General features: G+C 44.8%; 1 protein-coding gene across 1 annotated transcript in view; it reads right to left on the bottom strand.

Annotated features, from left to right (window-relative positions):
• Positions 1–10,933: 10,933 nt before the first annotated feature.
• Positions 10,934–19,216, bottom strand: part of PODXL (podocalyxin like) — a 201,388-nt gene continuing 193,105 nt past the window's right edge. Inside the window, exon 8 of the mRNA XM_063926767.1 lies at positions 10,934–15,755. Within this exon, the coding sequence (XP_063782837.1) occupies positions 15,567–15,755 (189 nt within the window). The 3' untranslated portion in view covers positions 10,934–15,566. The remainder of the gene's footprint in view (positions 15,756–19,216) is intronic.

Here is a 19,216-nt window from a genome sequence, read left to right as displayed (position 1 = left end):
TCTCCAAGTACCAGCATGCGGGGGAGGCTTGCTGGGACTTGTAGTACTGCTACTAAAAACAATATCTTTTCTTTTACAACAAAGGCTATCGGCCCCCCCATCCGCAGCCCATTGGATGGGGGGGACAGCCTCGGGCTTCACCCCTGGCCCTTGGGTGGCTGGGGGGGGGGACCCCTTGATTGAAGGGGTCCCCACTCCCCCAGGGTACCCCGGCCAGGGGTGACTAGTTGGATTTTTGATGCCACGGCCGCAGGGCACTATATAAAAGTGACCCCCGGCTGTGGCATTATCTGTCCAGCTAGTGGAGCCCGGTGCTGGTTTTAAAAATACGGGGACCCCTACTCTTTTTGTCCCCCGTATTTTTGGAACCAGGACCAGGCGCAGAGCCCGATGCTGGTTGCTTAAATATGGGGGAACCCCTGTCAATTTTTTCACCATATTTCTGCAACCAGGATCGGCTCAAAGAGCCCGAGGCTGGTTATGCTTAGGAGGGGGGACCCCACGCAATTTTTTTTGAAAAAATAAGCACTTTCCCACCCCTTCCCACTGATATACATGCACGGATCTCATGGATCCGTGCATGCCTATCCAATCACGAATAAAAAAAAAAGGTCTGGTTTTTTTTTAGCACTTTTTTACGAGTTGTAATTTTTCACGGCAGTGTTTGTTTTTTTTTTTGCTTTGCACTTCTTAGTAAATGACCGAGATTCATACTTAAACAGCCGCGTTTTGACCGATGGTGTATTCATTCGTGATTTTTTTCCTAGGACTTCAAAATATTACGAATGCCCTCATCACTGCCGTGATTATTGCTTAGTAAATTACCGAGATGACACTTTGATGAAAAAACGGCATCTCGGTCAAAATCGGGAGCTTAGTAAATTTACCCCACAGATTCCCAAAGCTATTGCTGGAAAATCCACATTTCTCCCTTCGGGGGCTCTGCCTGCTAGACGTACCTACCCGGGACCGTCTACTCAGTCCTCCAGATTCGATCTAGGGCCTGAGGGGTCTCCAATGCAGCTAGAGGCTCCAGAGGTAAACCTAAGAAACCAGCCATTGCCGGATCTCAGGACCAGAACACCAGCTCTGCTTCCGCAAAGACTTCATCATGATGGTGCCCACCCACCCGGAGGGGATCTCGTGGTGGGAGTTCAGTTACATCACTACAGCCTGGGACGGTTCCTGCCAAGATGCTTGGGTAAAGGACCTTATCTCTGAGGGTTACAAGCTGGAGTTCGACGGTACTCATCCCCAACGATTTTTCAAATCAAGCCTACCCGCTTTAGAAAATATGCATGGTACGCTACTACTGGCCATAAAACAAGTTGGTCCAGTCCCAGATCATTGTTCCAGTACCCCTACTACAATGAGGACAGGGTTTCTACTCCAGTCTGTTCGTAGTACCAAAACCAGATGGGTCTGTGATACCTATTCTGAATCTGAAGTCCTTGAATTCTTACCTGAAGGTTTTCAAATTCAAGATGGAATCTTTAAGAGCGGTGATTGCAGGCCTAGAACAACAGGAATTCCTTGTGTCCCTGGATATCAAGGACGCTTACCTACATATCCCAATTTGGCCTCCTCATCAGGCCTATCTGAGGTTTGCCATGCTTGAACTATCACTACCAGTTCCAGGCGTTACCCTTCAGCCTGTCTACGGCTCTGAGCGTGTTCACAAAGGTGATGGCGGAAATGTTTCAACTCAGGGTCCAGGGGGTCAATGTTCCATACCTGGACGATCTCCTGATAAAAGCGAGCACCAGGGAGCTTCTATTGCTCCATATAGATCGCACTATCCAACTTATGTCACACCACGGGTGGATCCTCAATCTGCAGAAGTCCCACCTGGAACCATCTCAATGGCTCCTGTTTCTAGAGATGCTACTGGATACTGTAGCACAGAAAGTGTTCCTCCCAGAGGACAATGTAAGTACACTTCAAAAAATGGTTTGCATGGTGCTCCGACCTGCTCGAGTCTCCATTCATCTTTACATAAAATTGTTGGGAAAGATGGTAGCCTTGTACGAGGCGATTCAATTCAGAAGGTTTTATGCCAGACCATTCCAATTGGACATCCTGAACAAGTGGTCCGGTTCCTATCTTCAGATGAACCGGATGATTCGGCTGTCACCTCAGGCCAGAATCTCTCTCCTGTGGTGGCTACAGTCTTCCAACCTGATGGAAGGTCAACGCTTTGGGATGCAGGATTGGATCCTCCACACGATGGATGTGAGTGTGAGAGGATGGGGAGCTGTCACCAAGGGGGCGCAGTTCCAGTTCAGGTGGTCTGCCAAAGATCAACATTCTGAAACTTCGGGCTATCTACAATGCTCTGATTCAGGTATCCCCTCTACTCCGGGATCAGGCGATCCAGGTGCAGTCAGACAACGCCACGGCGGTGACGTAGATCAATCGACAAGACCTGCATGCAAGAAGTGTCAAGAATACTCCTCTGGGCAGAAAAAAATGCAAAAGCACTGTCCACGATCTTCATTCCGGGAGTGTACAACTGGGAAGCAGACTTCCTAAGTCGCCATGACCTCCATCCGGGGGAGTCAGGACTACACCCTCAGGTGTTTCAGCAGATCGACAGGTGGGGATGCCCACAGATCGACTTGATGGCCTCTCATCTCAACAAGAAGCTTCGCTGATATTGCTCACGAACCAGGGACACTCAGGCGAGCGCAATGGATGCGCTGACATCACCTTGGCCTTAACAGCTTGTCTACCTGTTTCCCCCGATTCTGCTGCTCCCAAGGGTGCTCAAGTGGATCAGACATCAAAGAGTGGAAGCAATCTTGATGGCCCCGAACAACGTGGTACGTGGCTCTTCTGGACATGTCTGTAAAGGACACTTGGCCTCTCCACTAAGAAGGGATCTTCTTCAACAAGGACCGTTCGTCTACCCAGACTTACGGCGGCTTCATTTGATGGCATGGAAGTTGAGCGGAACATCCTAGCTCACAAAGGGCTTTCCAAAAAGGTCATTGCCACTATGGTGCAAGCCAGAAAACCTGAGCCGTTGAAACACTATCATCATATCTGGCGGAGATATGTCTCTTGGTGCGTGGAACGCACATATCCCTCTGCAGAATTCAACTTGGGAAGGTTCCTACGATTCCTGCAGGCTGGAGTGGATAAAGGCTTACGTCTGGGATCCATTAAGGTCCAGATTTCAGCTCTTTCCATCTTCTTCCAGAAGAAGTTGGCTCTCTTGCCAGAAGTTCAGACCTTCTTGCAAGGGGTGCTTCACATACAACCTCCATTCGTGCCGCCTACGGCACCTTGGGATCTGGATGTAGTGTTACATTTTCTACAGTCGTACTGGTTTGAACCTCTGACGACAGTAGAAGATAAGTACCTCACGTGGAAAACGGTGATGTTACTGGCCCTGGTTTCTGTTAGGCGTGTATCAAAAGGACTGCTCGGATCAGAAAGACTGATTCCTAGTTCGTGCTGTATGATGCGCAGAAATAGGGTTGCCCTGCTTCTAAGCAGTCTATTGCTTGTTGGATTAGGCTTACTATCCAACAGGCCTATGCGTCAGCAGCCTTACCGGTTCCGCAGTCTCTGAAGGCCCACTCTATAAGATCTGTGGGCTCTTCCTGGGCGGCTGCCCGTGGAGTCTCGGCCCTACAACTATGCCGAGCTGCTACCTGGTCGGGGAAGAACACCTTTGTGAAGTTCTACAGGTTTGATACCCTGACCAAAGAGGATACACAGTTTGGGCAGGCGGTGCTGCAGATGTCTCCGCATGTTCCCGCCCGTTCTGGAAGCTTTGGGACATCCCCATCGTACTAATCTGTCCCCAATATCCCTTATGGATGCTAGAGAAAATAGGATTTTAAATGCCTACCGGTAAATCCTTTTCTCGTAGTCCATAAGGGATATTGGGCGCCCGCCTCTGTGCGGTGACTTTCTGCAGGTTCTCTGTTATGTGTTCCTGTTCAGTTGTTGCTGTTAATGTTGCAATATGTTGCTGACTAAGATGTATATTGGTGTGCTGGTGTGAAAATCTCGCCACACTTTTTGTTATGTTCCTTCTCTCAAGTATGTCATTCTCCTTCAGGCACTGTTTACCTATATTTGAGCTGTAGGAGGAGGCATAGAGGGGAGGAGCCAGCACACCCAGTTGAAGAAATTTAAAGTGCACTGGCTGCTTTGGACCCGTCTATACCCCATCATACTAATGTGTCCCCAATATCCCTTATGGACTACGAGAAAAAGATTTACCGGTAGATATTTAAAATCCTATTTTTTGCTCAGTATTCACAACTAAAAGATAAAGAAATGTTGAGCCTTACATCAGTAGTAGCGAAAATGATGGAAACACTATTAAATGAAACCGTTGTAGAATATCTCCAATCCAGCAATTAACAGGATCCCAAACAGCATGGATTTACTGGGGGAGATCATGTCAAACAAATCTTACCTACTTTTTTTTGACTTGGTGACAAAAGTAACAGATCGAATGCGGCATGTACATGTAGCTTATCTAGGCTTTACTAAGGCTTTTGACACTGTTCCATATCTTAGACTGTAAAATAAACTTGAAAGCTTGGGACTGGATTCTAAGATGGCTGAATGGAAAAGATCCTGATTGCAGGATCAATAACAGAGTTATAAAAAATAATTTTTGAAGTTAAGGTATGTCTTTTTTGCAGATGACAACAGGGTAGACACACCAGGAGGGGTAAAACAAATGACTGATGATCTAGGTCAGAGGTCCTCAAACTCGGTCCTTGGGAGCGCACACAGTGCATGTTTTGCAGGTAACCCAACAGGTGCACAGGTGTATTAATTACTCACTGACACATTTTAAAAGGTCCACAGGTGGAGCTAATTATTTCACTTGCGATTCTGTGAGGAGACCTGCAAAACATGCACTGTGTGGGCCCCCGAGGACCGAGTTTGAGAACCTCTGATCTAGGTAGATAGGAGGCATGGTCAAGAGAGTGGCAACTACAGTTTAATGCCAAAATCATGCACTTGGGTCTGAAAAACCAAAAGGCTAAACAAAAAACCTCATGTCGACCTTTTTGTGTCAAATAATTTCATGTCGACGTATTGCTTGTGTCAACCTTTCTCATATCGACCTTTTGGGGTCACCCTAGACACTGTTGACCTATTGAACCATACCCATTTACAGGCAACAGATAACCTTTCCACCATCACCTTGCGATGATGTCAACGTTCTTCCAAAATATACTTTCTCATACGTCCTAGAGGATGCTGGGGGCGACGTCAAGACCATGGGGGTATAGATGGGATCTGCAGGAGACATGGGCACTCCAAAGACTTTTCATTGGGTGTGAACTGGCTCCTCCCTCTATGCCCCTCCTCCAAACCTCAGTTTTAGAAATGTGCCCAGGTCGACTGGATGCACTCTGAGGAGCTCTACTGAGTTTCTCTGAAAAGACTTATGTTAGGTTTTTTTATTTTCAGGGAGATCTGCTGGCATCAGACTCCCTGCTTTGTGGGACTGAGGGGGCAGAAGCAGAGCCAACTTCCTCAGAGTTTCATGGCTCTGTTTCTGGCTGACAGGACACCATTAGCTCCTGAAGGGAACTGAACGCCAGCCGTGTCTAGATGCTCACTCCCACAGCACGCCGTCACCCCCCCTCCCCCCCCTCACAGAGCCAGAAGTCAGAAGACAGGCAAGTATGAGAAGAATGATCTTCAATCAAGTAAGTGACTGCTGAGGTGCGGCGCGGCTGGCGGGAACACAGCACGCCATTGCTGCCCACGCACACAGGCACTGCAGGGTGCAGGGGGGGCGCCCTGGGCAGCAAGAAATATACCTCAAACTGGCTAAAAGGGGGCATAAGATGCCACTGGCACAGCCCTACCCCCACCAGTATAATTGTCATGGATACTGAGGGGCAGAGCTTCTTCCTCAGGCAGCCAGCACACTACTCAACGCCATTTTCTCTCCTCAGGCTGCAGAGAACACGCTGGTCCTCTCCTCCACTTCTGACAAGTACAGGGTGCTATGAAGGGGGGGGGAACAAAGCGATTGTGGTGCATTTGATAGTGTATATTGCTATTTAAAAGCGCTTTTGGGCTGTGGACATACTGTGTTCCCAGGCAATACTGGCGCTGGGTTTGTGAACTGGCTGCTCCTATCCTGTGTCCCTCTGACAGATTTTACCGTGGGTCTGTCCCCAAAATAAGTCCCAGTGTGTCTGTGAGTGTGGTGTACACGTGTGAGGCATGTCTGAGGCAGGGAGTTCCTCCCCGGAGGAAGCCATTTTAGGGACACACAGTTGTAATGTGGTGGCGCTACCGGCACACCAAGAGCCTGCATGGGTGAAAGATCTACGTGACAGTATGCATCTGATTAACCGTAGATTCGATAAGTCTGAATCTAAGGCTGCATGCTGGAGAAAATCTGTGGAAAATGTGATTTTTCAGGATGCTGTTATTCCTTATGCGGGCGGCCCCTCTGGGTCACATAAGAGACCATTTGTTGTAAACACTGATACCCCACACGGATTCTGATTCTTGTGTCGACAATAGTGAATCCAGAGAGAGATCATAAATTGGCAAAAAGTATACAATATATGATTGTGGCTATAATGGACGTGTTGGAGGTTACAGAAAGCACTCCTGTACCTCAGGAGAAAGCTTATTTATGTAAGGAAAAGAAATCCAAAGTCACGTTCCCTCCTTCACACGAACTAAATGCTCTGTTTGAAGGAATGTGGGTGTATCCTGATTAAAAAAAAAAAAAAAATTGTATTCCCAAAAGGATTCACATAGCTTATCCTTTCCCGGTTGAAGACGGGAAAAAATGGGAGTCACCCCCTGTGTTAGACAGTGCACTTTCCAGGTTGACAAAGAAGGTAATTCTCCCTGCTCCTGGCACGGCTTCTCTTAAAGAGCCGGCAGACCGCAAAATGGAAACGACATTGAAATCCATTTGTGTTACCAATGATACACTGCTCAGGCCCCCTATTGCCTGCGCATGGGTGAGTCGCGCTATTGAAAAATGGTCAGAAAGCGTGTCATCAGAAATTGACACGATTGCTAAAGATGAGATACTCCTTAAGTTAGGGAATATCAAGGACGCTGGCGCCTACATGCTGGAAGCAATGAAGGATATTGGATTCTTGAGTTCACAAGCCACTACCATGGCAGTATCGTCTAGGCGGGCATTATGGATTAGATAGTGGAACGCGGATGCAGATTCCAAAAGAAACATGGAGGCTCTCCCATATAAAGGTGAGGCCTTATTTGGCGATGGCCTGGATGCGTTAGTCTCGGCGGCTACCGCAGGTATGTCAACATTTTTGCCCTCTGCGCCTGCACCGGCAAAAAAGACCTATCACCCGCAAAGGCAGTCCTTTCGGCCCAATAAATACAAAAGGGCGAGAGGTTCCCCCTTCTTTGCAGGTAGGGGAAGGGGAAAGAAGCCCACACCGGCTGCAGGTTCCCAAGAGCAGAAGTCTACCCCTAATTCTGCCAAATCCCCAGCATGACGCTGGAACTCCCTTGCGGGATGCCGCTCGGGTGGGGGCACATCTCAAACTCTTCAGCCAGGATTGGATTCTGTCTGGCCTGGATCCCTGGGTGTTGCAAATAGTATCCCAGGGATACAAACTAGAGTTTCAAGACGTTCCCTCATGCAGATTTTTCAAATCGACCTTGCCAGCTTCTCCCCCAGAGAGAGAAGCAGTAACAGCGGCAATCCAAAAATTATGTCAAGACCAGGTTATAGTCCTGGTACCGTTGTCACAACAAGGGCGGGGTTTTTATTCAAGCCTCTTTGTTGTTCTGAAGCCAGACTGCTCGGTCAGACCGATCCTAAATCTAAAAGATCTGAATTTCTTCCTGAAAAGGTTCAAGTTCAAGATGGAATCACTTCGGGTGGTGATTGCCAGTCTGGAGGAGGGGGACTACTTAGTGTCAGTGGACATAAAGGATGTTGCATGTTCCCATTTATTCTCCTCACCAGGCTTATCTGAGATTCAGGATTGCCATTACCAATTCCAGACGTTACCTTTCGGTCTCTCCACGGCGCCGAGGGTATTCACCAAGGTGATGGCGGAGATGATGGTCCTACTTCGTCAGAAAGGAGTCATTATAATCCCTTATATGGACGACCTCCTGATAAAGGCGAGATCCAGGGAGCAGTTATTACAAAACATATCCCTCTCCCTGTCAATACTCCAACAACACTGGTGGATCATAAATTACCCAAAGTCACAGTTGGAACCGACGACAAGGTTGTCTTTCCTCGGGAAGATTCTGGACACAGAAGTTCAGAGAGTATTTCTTCCGCTGGAAAAGGCTCTGGAAATCCAGAAAATGGTAAAACAGATATTGAAACCATCAAGTGTGTCGATCCATCAGTGCATTTGGTTGTTGGGGAAGATGGTGGCGGCCTACGAGGCCATACAGTTTGGCAGGTTCCATGCCAGAGTATTCCAGTGGGACCTGTTGGACAAGTGGTCGGGGTCACACCTACACATGCACAGAAAGATAATCCTGTCGTCAAAAACCAGGATTTCGCTCCTGTGGTGGTTGCACAGTTCTCACCTGCTAGAGGGACGCAAGATTGGGATTCAGGACTGGGTCCTAGTAACCACGGATGCAAGTCTCCAAGGCTGGGGAGCAGTCTCTCAGGGAGAAAACTTCCAGGGACGTTGGTCACAACGTGAAGCCTGCCTTCACATAAACGTTCTGGAGCTAAGAGCCATTTACAACGGCCTTCAACAAGCGGTACATCTTCTTCAAGACCGTCCCGTGCAGATCCAGGCAGACAATGTAACAGCAGTCGCATACATAAACAGGCAGGGCAGAACGAAAAGCAGAGCGGCAATGGCAGAGGCGACAAAAATCCTCCGCTGGGCAGAAAAACATCTACAAGCTCTGTCGGCAATATTCATTCCGGGAGTAGACAACTGGGAAGCAGACTTCCTCAGCAGACACTATCTCCATCCAGGAGAGTGGGGCCTCAACCAAGAAGTCTTTGCAGAGGTGACAAGTCTTTGGCGAGTTCCTCAAATAGACATGATGGCGTCTCGTCTCAACAAGAAGCTTCAGAGATACTGTTCCAAGTCGAGAGACCCTCAAGCAGTAGCAGTGGATGCACTGGTGACCCAGTGGGTGTTTCCGTCAGTGTATGTTTTCCCTCCACTCCGCTGATCCCAAAAGTACTCAGGATCATAAGAAAGACAAGGGTTCGAGCAATCTTCATTGCCCCAGACTGGCCAAGAAGGGCTTGGTACCCAGATCTTCAGCAGTTACTCATAGGAGATCCTCGGCCTCTTCCTCCTCGGGAGGACCTGCTGCAGCAAGGGCCGTTTGTGTACCAAGACTTACCACGGCTACGTTTGACGGCATGGCTGTTGAGCGCCGTATCCTATCCAGGAAGGGTATTCCTAAGGAGGTCATCCCCACCCTTATTCAGGCCAGAAAGGGAGTAACGTCAAAACATTACCACCGTATTTGGAAAAAATATGTGTCTTGGTGTGAATCCAAGAAAGCTCCTACAGAAGTTTCACTTAGGACGTTTTCTCCATTTTTTGCAGGATGGTGTGGAGACGGGCCTACGATTGGGATCAATCAAGGTCCAGATTTCGGCCTTGTCAGTGTTCTTCCAAAAACAATTGGCCTCTCTTCCAGAGGTTCAGACCTTCGTGAAAGGGGTTCTGCACATCCAGCCTCCATTCGTGCCTCCAGTGGCACCATGGGACCTTAACGTGGTATTGCAGTTCCTTCAATCGGATTGGTTTGAGCCTCTACAAAAGATAGAGTTGAAGTTTCTCACTTGGAAAGTGGTGATGCTTTTGGCATTGGCATCCGCAAGGCGGGTGTCGGAATTGGGGGCCTTGTCTCACAAGAGCCCTTACCTGATTTTCCATGAAGATAGGGCAGAGTTGCGAACTCGCCAACATTTTCTTCCAAAGGTGGTTTCTGCTTTTCACATAAACCAACCTATTATGGTGCCAGTAGTTACTGACACATTCACTGATTCAAAGTCTCTAGATGTGGTTAGAGCTTTGAAAATCTACGTTGCTAGAACAGCTCGTATACGGAAAACAGAGGCTCTGTTTGTCCTGTATGATCACAACAAGATTGGCTGTCCTGCTTCCAAGGAGACTATTGCACGTTGGATTAGAAATACGATTCAGCACGCTCATACTACGGCTGGATTGCCGTTCCCGACGTCGGTAAAGGCCCACTCCACTAGGAAGGTGGGCTCATCCTGGGCGGCTGCCCGGGGGGTCTCGGCATTACAACTTTGCCGAGCAGCTACTTGGTCAGGGTCAAACACACTTGCGAAGTTCTACAAGTTTGACACCTTGGCCGATGAGGACCTAAAGTTTGGTCAACCGGTGCTGCAGGGTCATCTGCACTCTCCCGCCCGTACTGGAGCTTTGGTATAGACCCCATGGTCTTGATGTCGTCCCCAGCATCCTCTAGGACGTATGAGAAAATAGGATTTTGATAACCTACCGGTAAATCCTTTTCTCCTAGTCCGTAGAGGATGCTGGGCGCCCGTCCCAGTGCGTACTTTACCTGCAGTTTAGTTATTACAGTTACACAAGTTGTGTTATCTTGGTTTCAGCATGTTGCTGCAGTTCATGCCTGTTGGCGTGTGTTATGTTGAATGCCATGTGTGCGGCATGGTTGAGGGTGTGAGTTGGTAGATATCTCACCACTAGTTAAGTAATTCCTTTCCTCGAAATGTCAGTCTCCCTGGGTACAGTTCCTACAACTAGGGTCTGGAGGAGGGGCATAGAGGGAGGAGCCAGTTCACACCCAATGAAAAGTCTTTGGAGTGCCCATGTCTCCTGCGGATCCCGTCTATACCCCATGGTCTTGATGTCGTCCCCAGCATCCTCTACGGACTAGGAGAAAAGGATTTACCGGTAGGTTATCAAAATCCTATTTTTCTAAAGAAAAACACTCACACAACATAATCTGTAGATAAGAAGTTTATTAATTTACATAGCTGTCAAAATATAATTTTGTCAGAAACTAGTGTAACAATCCAGTTTAATTAGTTCCAGTGTATCAGACCCCTGTTCCTATATTACAACATTCATCCGTTTGAAAATATTCTTGAAAAATACACCACATGGGTTAATACTTTATTTTACAATGTCTTTTGGATTTATTGCTTGGCTCATTCACTCATACTGTATGTGCTGCAAACTTAGAGAAAAGTTGTTGTTTTTAAATGCAAATGTGATTTTACCAATACAATCAAAACTTTAAACCAAAGCATTATTTCTTTATCATGATAATTTGAGATGTTTAACAAAAATGAAGTTAAGATTTGGTGATGGCACAATTACCTGTTTACCTGACTTATTTTTAATGTACTTTTCATGTGTTTAACTTGCGAAAGCGCAAAATAGCAGATCAATGGTTTATTTTTGGATTACTGTGAGTTTAAATGAAATTGTCAAGCAGCCACCATTATGCCTTAGTTAAATATACAATTCTTAACATTCCAGTATGGGTTTAAGCACAATAAGCAAGTCTTTACAAAATGTCAAATACAATTAACCAGTGTTGCATTTAAGCTTATTATATCATAAAATTTTTTAGTTGCAGTCCCAAGTGGAATGATACGGGTGCTACTTCACTTTTATTTTTCTCTCTGTAGTGCAATTCTAAAGCTGGATACCCACTATAAGATTATCTGTCCAAATCTTTCTGGATGGAGCGAAAATCTGGTAATGTATGGGAGCAAATGACAACCATTTGTTCCCAAAAGCTGGAAAAACGGACAAAAATAGTTGTTTGGATAAATTGATTAAATCAAATTAATTTAACCAATTTTTCTGTGCATTTTTGTCTGTTTTCCAGTGTTTGGGAGCAAATAATCAATTTCCTTCTGCTCCTATACATTACCAGATTTTCCTTCCAACCACAAAGATTGGATAATTTGATACTTTGTATCCAGCATTAACCTTTTGCTATGGCCCAAACACAAGACATTCTGACCTTAATTCTTACTCTGATTGAACTCTCATGTACAATAATAAGCACATCCACGCTTGTAATAATCATCCCTTTTAATTTAAATACATTTGCCATCTTGTTCTTGTGAGCACTGCATTGGTTGCAGGGCAGGAAAAAGCTAGTTGTGCCTACTCCAGTCCTAACACCCGCACTGCCGATGCCTATATAGGTGCATCTGCATGTGTGTACAGCCACCCTGCCGACACTGACATCACAACTGGGCAGGCAAAATTAAATGCCCGTCCAATTGTGATGTGTGACCCGATATATCAAGCAGTCGATTGGTAAGTGTATATATATATTTCTTACCTCAGTGGTTCCCAAATTGTGTGCCTAGGCACCCTGGCGTGCCACGAGGCTCTTGTAGGGAGTGCCTCGGGTTGGTGGTCCAGAACCACATCAAAATTATTTATGGTCAAAGTAATTGGCAGCCACTAGCACTGTTTTTGGCCTATCATAAAATATATGGACAATAAGAAGCACAAATGTACACCACCACATAACTGAACCTAAGGATGACAGGTAGGCACAATTTACTTAATATTTTTTCAAAATATATCAATAAGAAACTTTTATCCCAGGGGTGCCTTGAATAAAATGCTGATTTTCTAGGGCGTCATGAGTCATAGTTTGAGAACCAATGACTTACCTAATCGGCCACTTAGTAGGCCGCTTTGTCTTTTAAATGTGTATCCAGCCTTATCTTCTTATTCACAATTTCTCAGACAACATACACAGTATAAAGAATTTCATGAACATTTTCTTTTGTCTGTTGTATAAACCTAATTTGATGCATTAAAACTAGTTACAGGTGTAGCCGCTTTTATCCAGCAAAATGATGCATATGCATGTACACACACATAGCGGGAGTGCCTTGCTGTGCCTGGGTGCAGAGAGTCTCACCCGCAATTAGACAATTTAAAGTCTATGGGCCGCAAATGCAATTTTTCGTACTGTACATGCACATAGATGTGCTCAGGCCTCGCATAAAACGAGTCACACCCGCAAATAGTCGCGACAGCCTGGCTATAAATGTTTTATGAGGATTCATAAAAATGTTTACTATTTAAGGCCTGTGGTCACAATTATGTACAATACAGGTTAAACACATACACAAAAAAAAATGCATATTTATGTTATTGGTTAAACGGGAACTTCAGGAAATAGTATCATTTTACCCAAGAACCCCTTTAATTTTGGTTTTGAGAAAACTAAACCACATGGTTATCTAAATGATGCTATATATATGCGTGCTAGGAATCCACATGGCCTTAAACCATTCACCAATCAGTAAAATTAACAGCAGGTATTTTGTTCTTGTTTTATGTTCAACTTTCATTTATTTATTACTTTATATAGGTGTTTAAGCAAGCAAGGCCTGAAATGAGTGGACTTTAGCTAAAAAGCTTTTTAAGATTAATGCCTTTTATTTTGCTGCCCATTGCCTGAATATATTACAGCCTGTTTATTTTAATATGTTGTTTTTTTTCTGTAGTTTAGAATTATCTAGAAAGAACCTAGATATATAAAACTACATAATTGTAGAACATATCTTTCAATATAAGGCTGAGGTAACAATTGCAATTTGTGTAGTACATTTAGGGCCATATTCAATTAGATGCAGTAAAGTGAGGGGAAAGGGTGGTAGCCTCAGGCTTTAACGCCTGGGGCTATTTAATTAGGGTCCCCTTTCCCCGTGCAGTAAAGTACCTGCTACCGCACATTAACTGACGGAATCCGGAATAAGACCTATGTGTTAATAGGTTCGCGGCACCGGTGATCAGGGCAGATATCTGTCAAGCCTCCTCATGCTCGAACAGAAATCCCCGATAACTGCAGCCGTTGGTCTGATCATGGGCTCTAATTGAATAGCCCTGGGGGATCAATAAACAGCGGCTAATTGAATCCAGCCTTGTGTGTTGCATGTAACAATTTGCATCTGTGTTTTAGATGATACATTTCAATGGAGTTGCTGAAATTTTTGTAGAAATCAGAGATTAAAGAAAATTGCCTAATTTTTTTAAATTTTTTTTTTTATTGATTTGTCCATATGCAAATAACCTTTTTAAGCATGTTAATTCCGTTTGTGTAAAGGTAAAGCCTGGAAGTATCTTGTGCAGTGTTGATTTTCACGACAAACATTCAGAGCATTAGGGTGGTATCCAATTAGCTGCAGGAATTTACTGCAGCTGATTGATTCGCTGGGGGCTATCCAATTATCCCCGATACCCAGCACTTATCAGGGATTATGCTTTGCGAGCCATAATCCCCGATATCCAGCCCTCAGAGCCATGATACCACATGGGATTGGGAATTTATCCCTGGTCCCATGTGTTATAACCCAAAAATGGGTAATTATTCAGCCCAAAAAATGGATAATTGGATAGTTTGTTAATAACCAGCGGGCTAACATTGCTATAATGGCCTATTTTTGTCAGCCAAATAAGTAGCATAGCTAATTAGATACCTTCCTTAGTGTTGTAAAAGGGGATAAAAATTGTTTATGCAGGTTATTTGCATACATTATTTAGATTTTGGTGAGAGGAAATGGCATTAGACACAGAATGGGTAGCTTCAATGTACTATTCCTAACACAAAAGGACATATCTAAGTATAATTTCACAGAGGGTATTTTAATTGCTTGATAACTTATTGACCTATTGATAATATTAAAGATGATGTTTGCAGTTTTTTTTGTAATATACCAAATTTGTTATACTTAGACTATAATATTGCACCAAGCAAATAGTTTTTATAAATAGCAAATGTGTGTATATTGAATATGAAATTCTTTATTACTAGAGAAAGTGGGCAAACTGTTATACAATGTTTGTTCCCTTCCCTTTTAGAAAAAAAAAATTTAAAGTACAGTAGACCCAAGTGAAAAATAGATAATTTACAGCAGTATTTTAAAATTGGGGTTTAATGTAATCATTTTTGAAAATTAACTGAATATCTTCCTAAGAAACATGGAACTAAAGTAGAATTCAAGAGCACCTTACCAATTCAATGAGAACATCTGTTCAACCACTTATCTGCTTAAACAATTTTGTCTGCCGCATTAGTTGTTTTTGTAGTTCATGGCATTTTTAATACAGTACTTTCATGTTAGTACATGGTTGTACAGTATGTACTATTTTTAGATCCCATTACAAAATCTTAATCATTCGAAAATTTTGCTTAACACTTTCAGTTCTTTATTGCAAAACCCAGACTTAGAGCACATAATTCTCATTACCTATCAAAGTTTCAAAACTGCTCTATAATTCTATCAGCAGTGCATGGATAGCTCTCCTCTTGATGCAGGGACATAAATACCCTTTGTTTCCAATGGCCATGACAGCACAATATGTAAGTATCAAATTTGTTGTATATACAATTAAGTTTAAATTAATATGGTTGCTTCTCAAGAGAACTTTGGTTATGTATGGGACATAGCTGGAGGTAGGAAGCACCTTGTCTTTTCAGGTCTGGCACTCCGATGAATATGTTGGCTTAAATTTGGCTGTTTTTGTTGACCAGCCATTTAATGCACTTTGTACTGCTGGGATTTCCAGTCCACCATATTCTCTTTGCTTGCTTTACAAATGGGTGTCCTCTTCATCTAGATCTTCTCTTGTTAGGTTGTCAAGTGGAACAATCCAGCTGTCCCCAAGCTCTCCATTTGGACCTCCCTTTTTCTCCTGCATCTCTGGAGAGGTTTCCATTACTTCCAAGGTTGGGTTATCATGATAACCATTTTCCATGGTCTGAAGCTCTTCAGTAAGTCTCTGGAAAAATTCAGAAAAAAAAACAAAAATTAGTTTGTAGACCAAAACAATAGGCAAAATAATTGGACATGTAAATTATTTGTGTTGGAGGAAACAAATTGAATCTTTGTCTTCAATACATGTACGGTACATTAAAAAAAAAAGTTAAAAAAAAAAAATGTTGTAACGACAATCCCATTTAGTAGTGACACTTCTAGGGATGACATACCCTGAATGACCAAAATAATTTTATTTAGTCTCTGACTAAAATATTGGCATCTTTGATATTTTTTAAAGTAACTCACAATTTCTTTTAAACATGCTGAAATTATTTTTGTTTTGAGATTGGTAATATTAAATAGTAAATACATTTTTTATTTATTTCTCTTACGTCCTAGAAGATACTGGGGTCCACATTAGTACCATGGGGTATAGACTGGTCCACTAGGAGCCATGGGCACTTTAAGAAATCAATAGTGTGCACTGGCTTCTCCCTCTATGCCCCTCCTACCAGACTCAATTTAGAAAATGTGCACAGAGGAGCCGGTCACGCTTGGGAAGCTCCTGAAGAGTTTTCTACATTTATTTTCTATTTTATTATTTTTAAGGCAGGACAAACCTCCCTAGGGTTAATGGTCCCGTTCCCCGCTGACAGGACACTGAGCTCCTGAAGGTCCTATTCGCAAGCCCCACCACGGCGAGCGTAAAGACACACAGCACGTCACCACCCCTAACAGAGCCAGAAGACTGAAGAGCGGTGAGTAGGTCACAGGCGTCCCGGTTAGCGGGTCACCGGTGGTAATGGCGGCATCAGGGTAGGAGCGCTGCATGCACGCTGCGCTCCAGGCTTCAGGGGCACTGAGTGACCGCTGTGAGGGGCGGCTGGAGCCAATGTTATTACCCACTACCGGCACATATTACTGGGTTTTAACCCACTGTAACCCTTATTCTGTCACCTCAGCCAGTATAAAAAGCGGGAAGGCCGCGTGCCATTAAGGGGGCGGGTCCTTCACTATGAGCGGATCCAGCAGCTCACCAGTGCCATTTTCCCTTCTGCAGCTTACAGCAGGCAGCCTGACAGGAAAGTGCAGCTCCTCCACACAGACTCCAGAGCACCTCAGCGGTACCAGGGGGTCATTGTAAAGGGGGGGGGGGGGGGGAGTAGTAATCTGATGTACTGAACCTCTTTTAAAGGTACTCAGTTTGCGACCCAGCTAAGTCTATACTTTAGCTATAGGGGCGCTGTGTGGCTGGCTCCAGTACTCTGTGTATCCCTAGAAGGGCTCTGTGTGGGTTTACTGTGCTTTTAACCTATTCCTCTGTGTGTGTGTGTGTGTGTGTTCTTTTACATTATTATGTCAAAGGAGTGTGTATCATGCACAGCAGAGTGCTTTTCTCAATCGGGGGGATCATTACAGTGTACTCAGGATAGTACACATTCTCAGCCTAGTGGATCTGAACCTATATGGTTAGATTAATTAAAGGGGATGATTTCAAATATTTCAAACAAATTGTCCCAAAATGAAAAGGACATGCAATATTTAAGGCAATCTGTAGATGACCTGATAAATAGAGATTCAGTGGTCATCCTGGAGTCTCAGACCCCTGCTATTTGCCTACAGAAGCGTACTCTGACCCAAAAAATGCAGGCTGATACTGATGATGATGTATCAGACCCGGAGGAGGGGTACTTGATGGAGGGGGAGGGGGAAGGGGTGCAGCTTTGGCACAGGGAATACAGGCCCTGATTGAAGCTATTAGAGAGGTCTTACACATTCCTGACAAGGTGTCAGAGGATGAGGAGGAATCCTTTTTTAATGTGAAAAAGAAATCCTCTGCTACTTTTCCTGCTTCTAAGGAATTAAATTCCCTATTTGAAGCAACTTGGGTAAATCCTGACAGGAAGTTTCAGATTCCAAAAAGGTTAACTACATCCTTTCCGTTCCCTCAGGATGACGGGAAAAAATGGGAAAACCCACCGATAGTGGATGCTTCGGTTTCCAGGCTGTCTCGTAAGATAGTTTTACCTGTTCCTGGGGCAGCTTTGTTGAAGGATGCTGCAGACCGCAAGATTTAGACCACTCTCAAGTCTCTGTACACAGCGGCGGGGGTGGCCCAAAGACCAACTATACAGTAGCTTGTGCATGGATCACTAGGGCCATTGCAAAATGGTCTGGTAATCTAATTGACTGATTAGATTCCTTATCCAGGGGGGAGATTATTTTACTCCTACAGCATATACAGGATTTTGCTAACTTTATGGTGGAGGCCATAAAGGAGATTGGATTGCTCAACACACGCACCACTGCCATGGTAGTGTCAGCACGCAGGGACTTGTGGCTACGCCAGTGGACTGCGGATGCGGATTCCAGGAAAGACGTGGCAAGCCTTCCTTTCACAGGTGAAGCCCTTTTTGGAGATGAACTGGATACGTGTATATCCAAGGCTACGGCAGGTAAGTCTACATACCTTCTTTCCGCAGCACCCCCGGCTAGAAAATCTTATTCTGCACCTACTTTGCAGTCCTTTCGGACAGCAAAATTTAAAGTTAATACCAAGGGTTCTTCTACTGCCTTCAAAGGCAATATAGGTAAGCCCAGAAAGCCTGCAAATGCAGTCTCACAGGATCAGACCTCAGGTTCTGCTTCCGCAAAGCCTTCAGCATGACGGTGGACAGCACTGCCTGGTCAACAGGCAGGTGAGATCCCGGTTACGATATTTCAGTCACGTATGGACCCACATCATGCCTGGATCCATGGGTAAAAGATCTTATCATCCAGGGCTACAGACTGGAGTTTCAGGAAATCCAACCTCACAGATTCTTCAAATCCGGCTTACCAGCTTCACCGGAAGCAAGTATGACCTTACAAGCAGCAATTCAAAAACTGGTACAGACTCAGGTCATTGTTCCAGTTCCTCTTAATCTACAAAACAAGGGTTTCTATTCCAACCTGTTGTTGGTACCGAAACCGGACGGTTCGGTGAGGCCCATTTTAAACCTCAAGTCACTGAACCCGTATTTACGGGTGTTCAAATTCAAGATGGAGTCGCTGATAGCGGTGATCTCAGGTCTGAAGGAGGGAGAATTCCTGGTGTCTCTGGATATCAAGGATGCGTACCTTCATATTCCGATTTGGCCGCCTCATCAGGCTTATCTAAGGTTTGCGTTACAGTACTGTCACTACCAGTTCGAGGCCCTGCCCTTTGGTAAACACCCTCAGTGCCGTGGAGAACCCAAAGTAATGGTGTTTCTCCTTCGCAAGCAGGGAGTGAACCTAATACCGTACCTGGACGATCTGCTGATAAAAGCGCCGTCCAGGGAGAGGTTGTTACACAGCATTTCCCTCTCCACACAACTACTCCAGCATCACGGGTGGATTCTAAATCTGTCAAAATCTCACCTGGAACCAACATGGAGTCTTCCGTTCCTGGGGATGATACTGGATACGGAGGTACAGAAGGTATTCCTTACTCTGGAAAAG

Source organism: Pseudophryne corroboree, chromosome 6 (genome assembly GCF_028390025.1).
Source record: "Pseudophryne corroboree isolate aPseCor3 chromosome 6, aPseCor3.hap2, whole genome shotgun sequence".
Taxonomy (NCBI): domain Eukaryota; kingdom Metazoa; phylum Chordata; class Amphibia; order Anura; family Myobatrachidae; genus Pseudophryne; species Pseudophryne corroboree.
The sequence above is the reverse complement of the archived record's forward strand: the minus strand, read 5'-3'. Positions and strand labels throughout refer to the sequence as shown.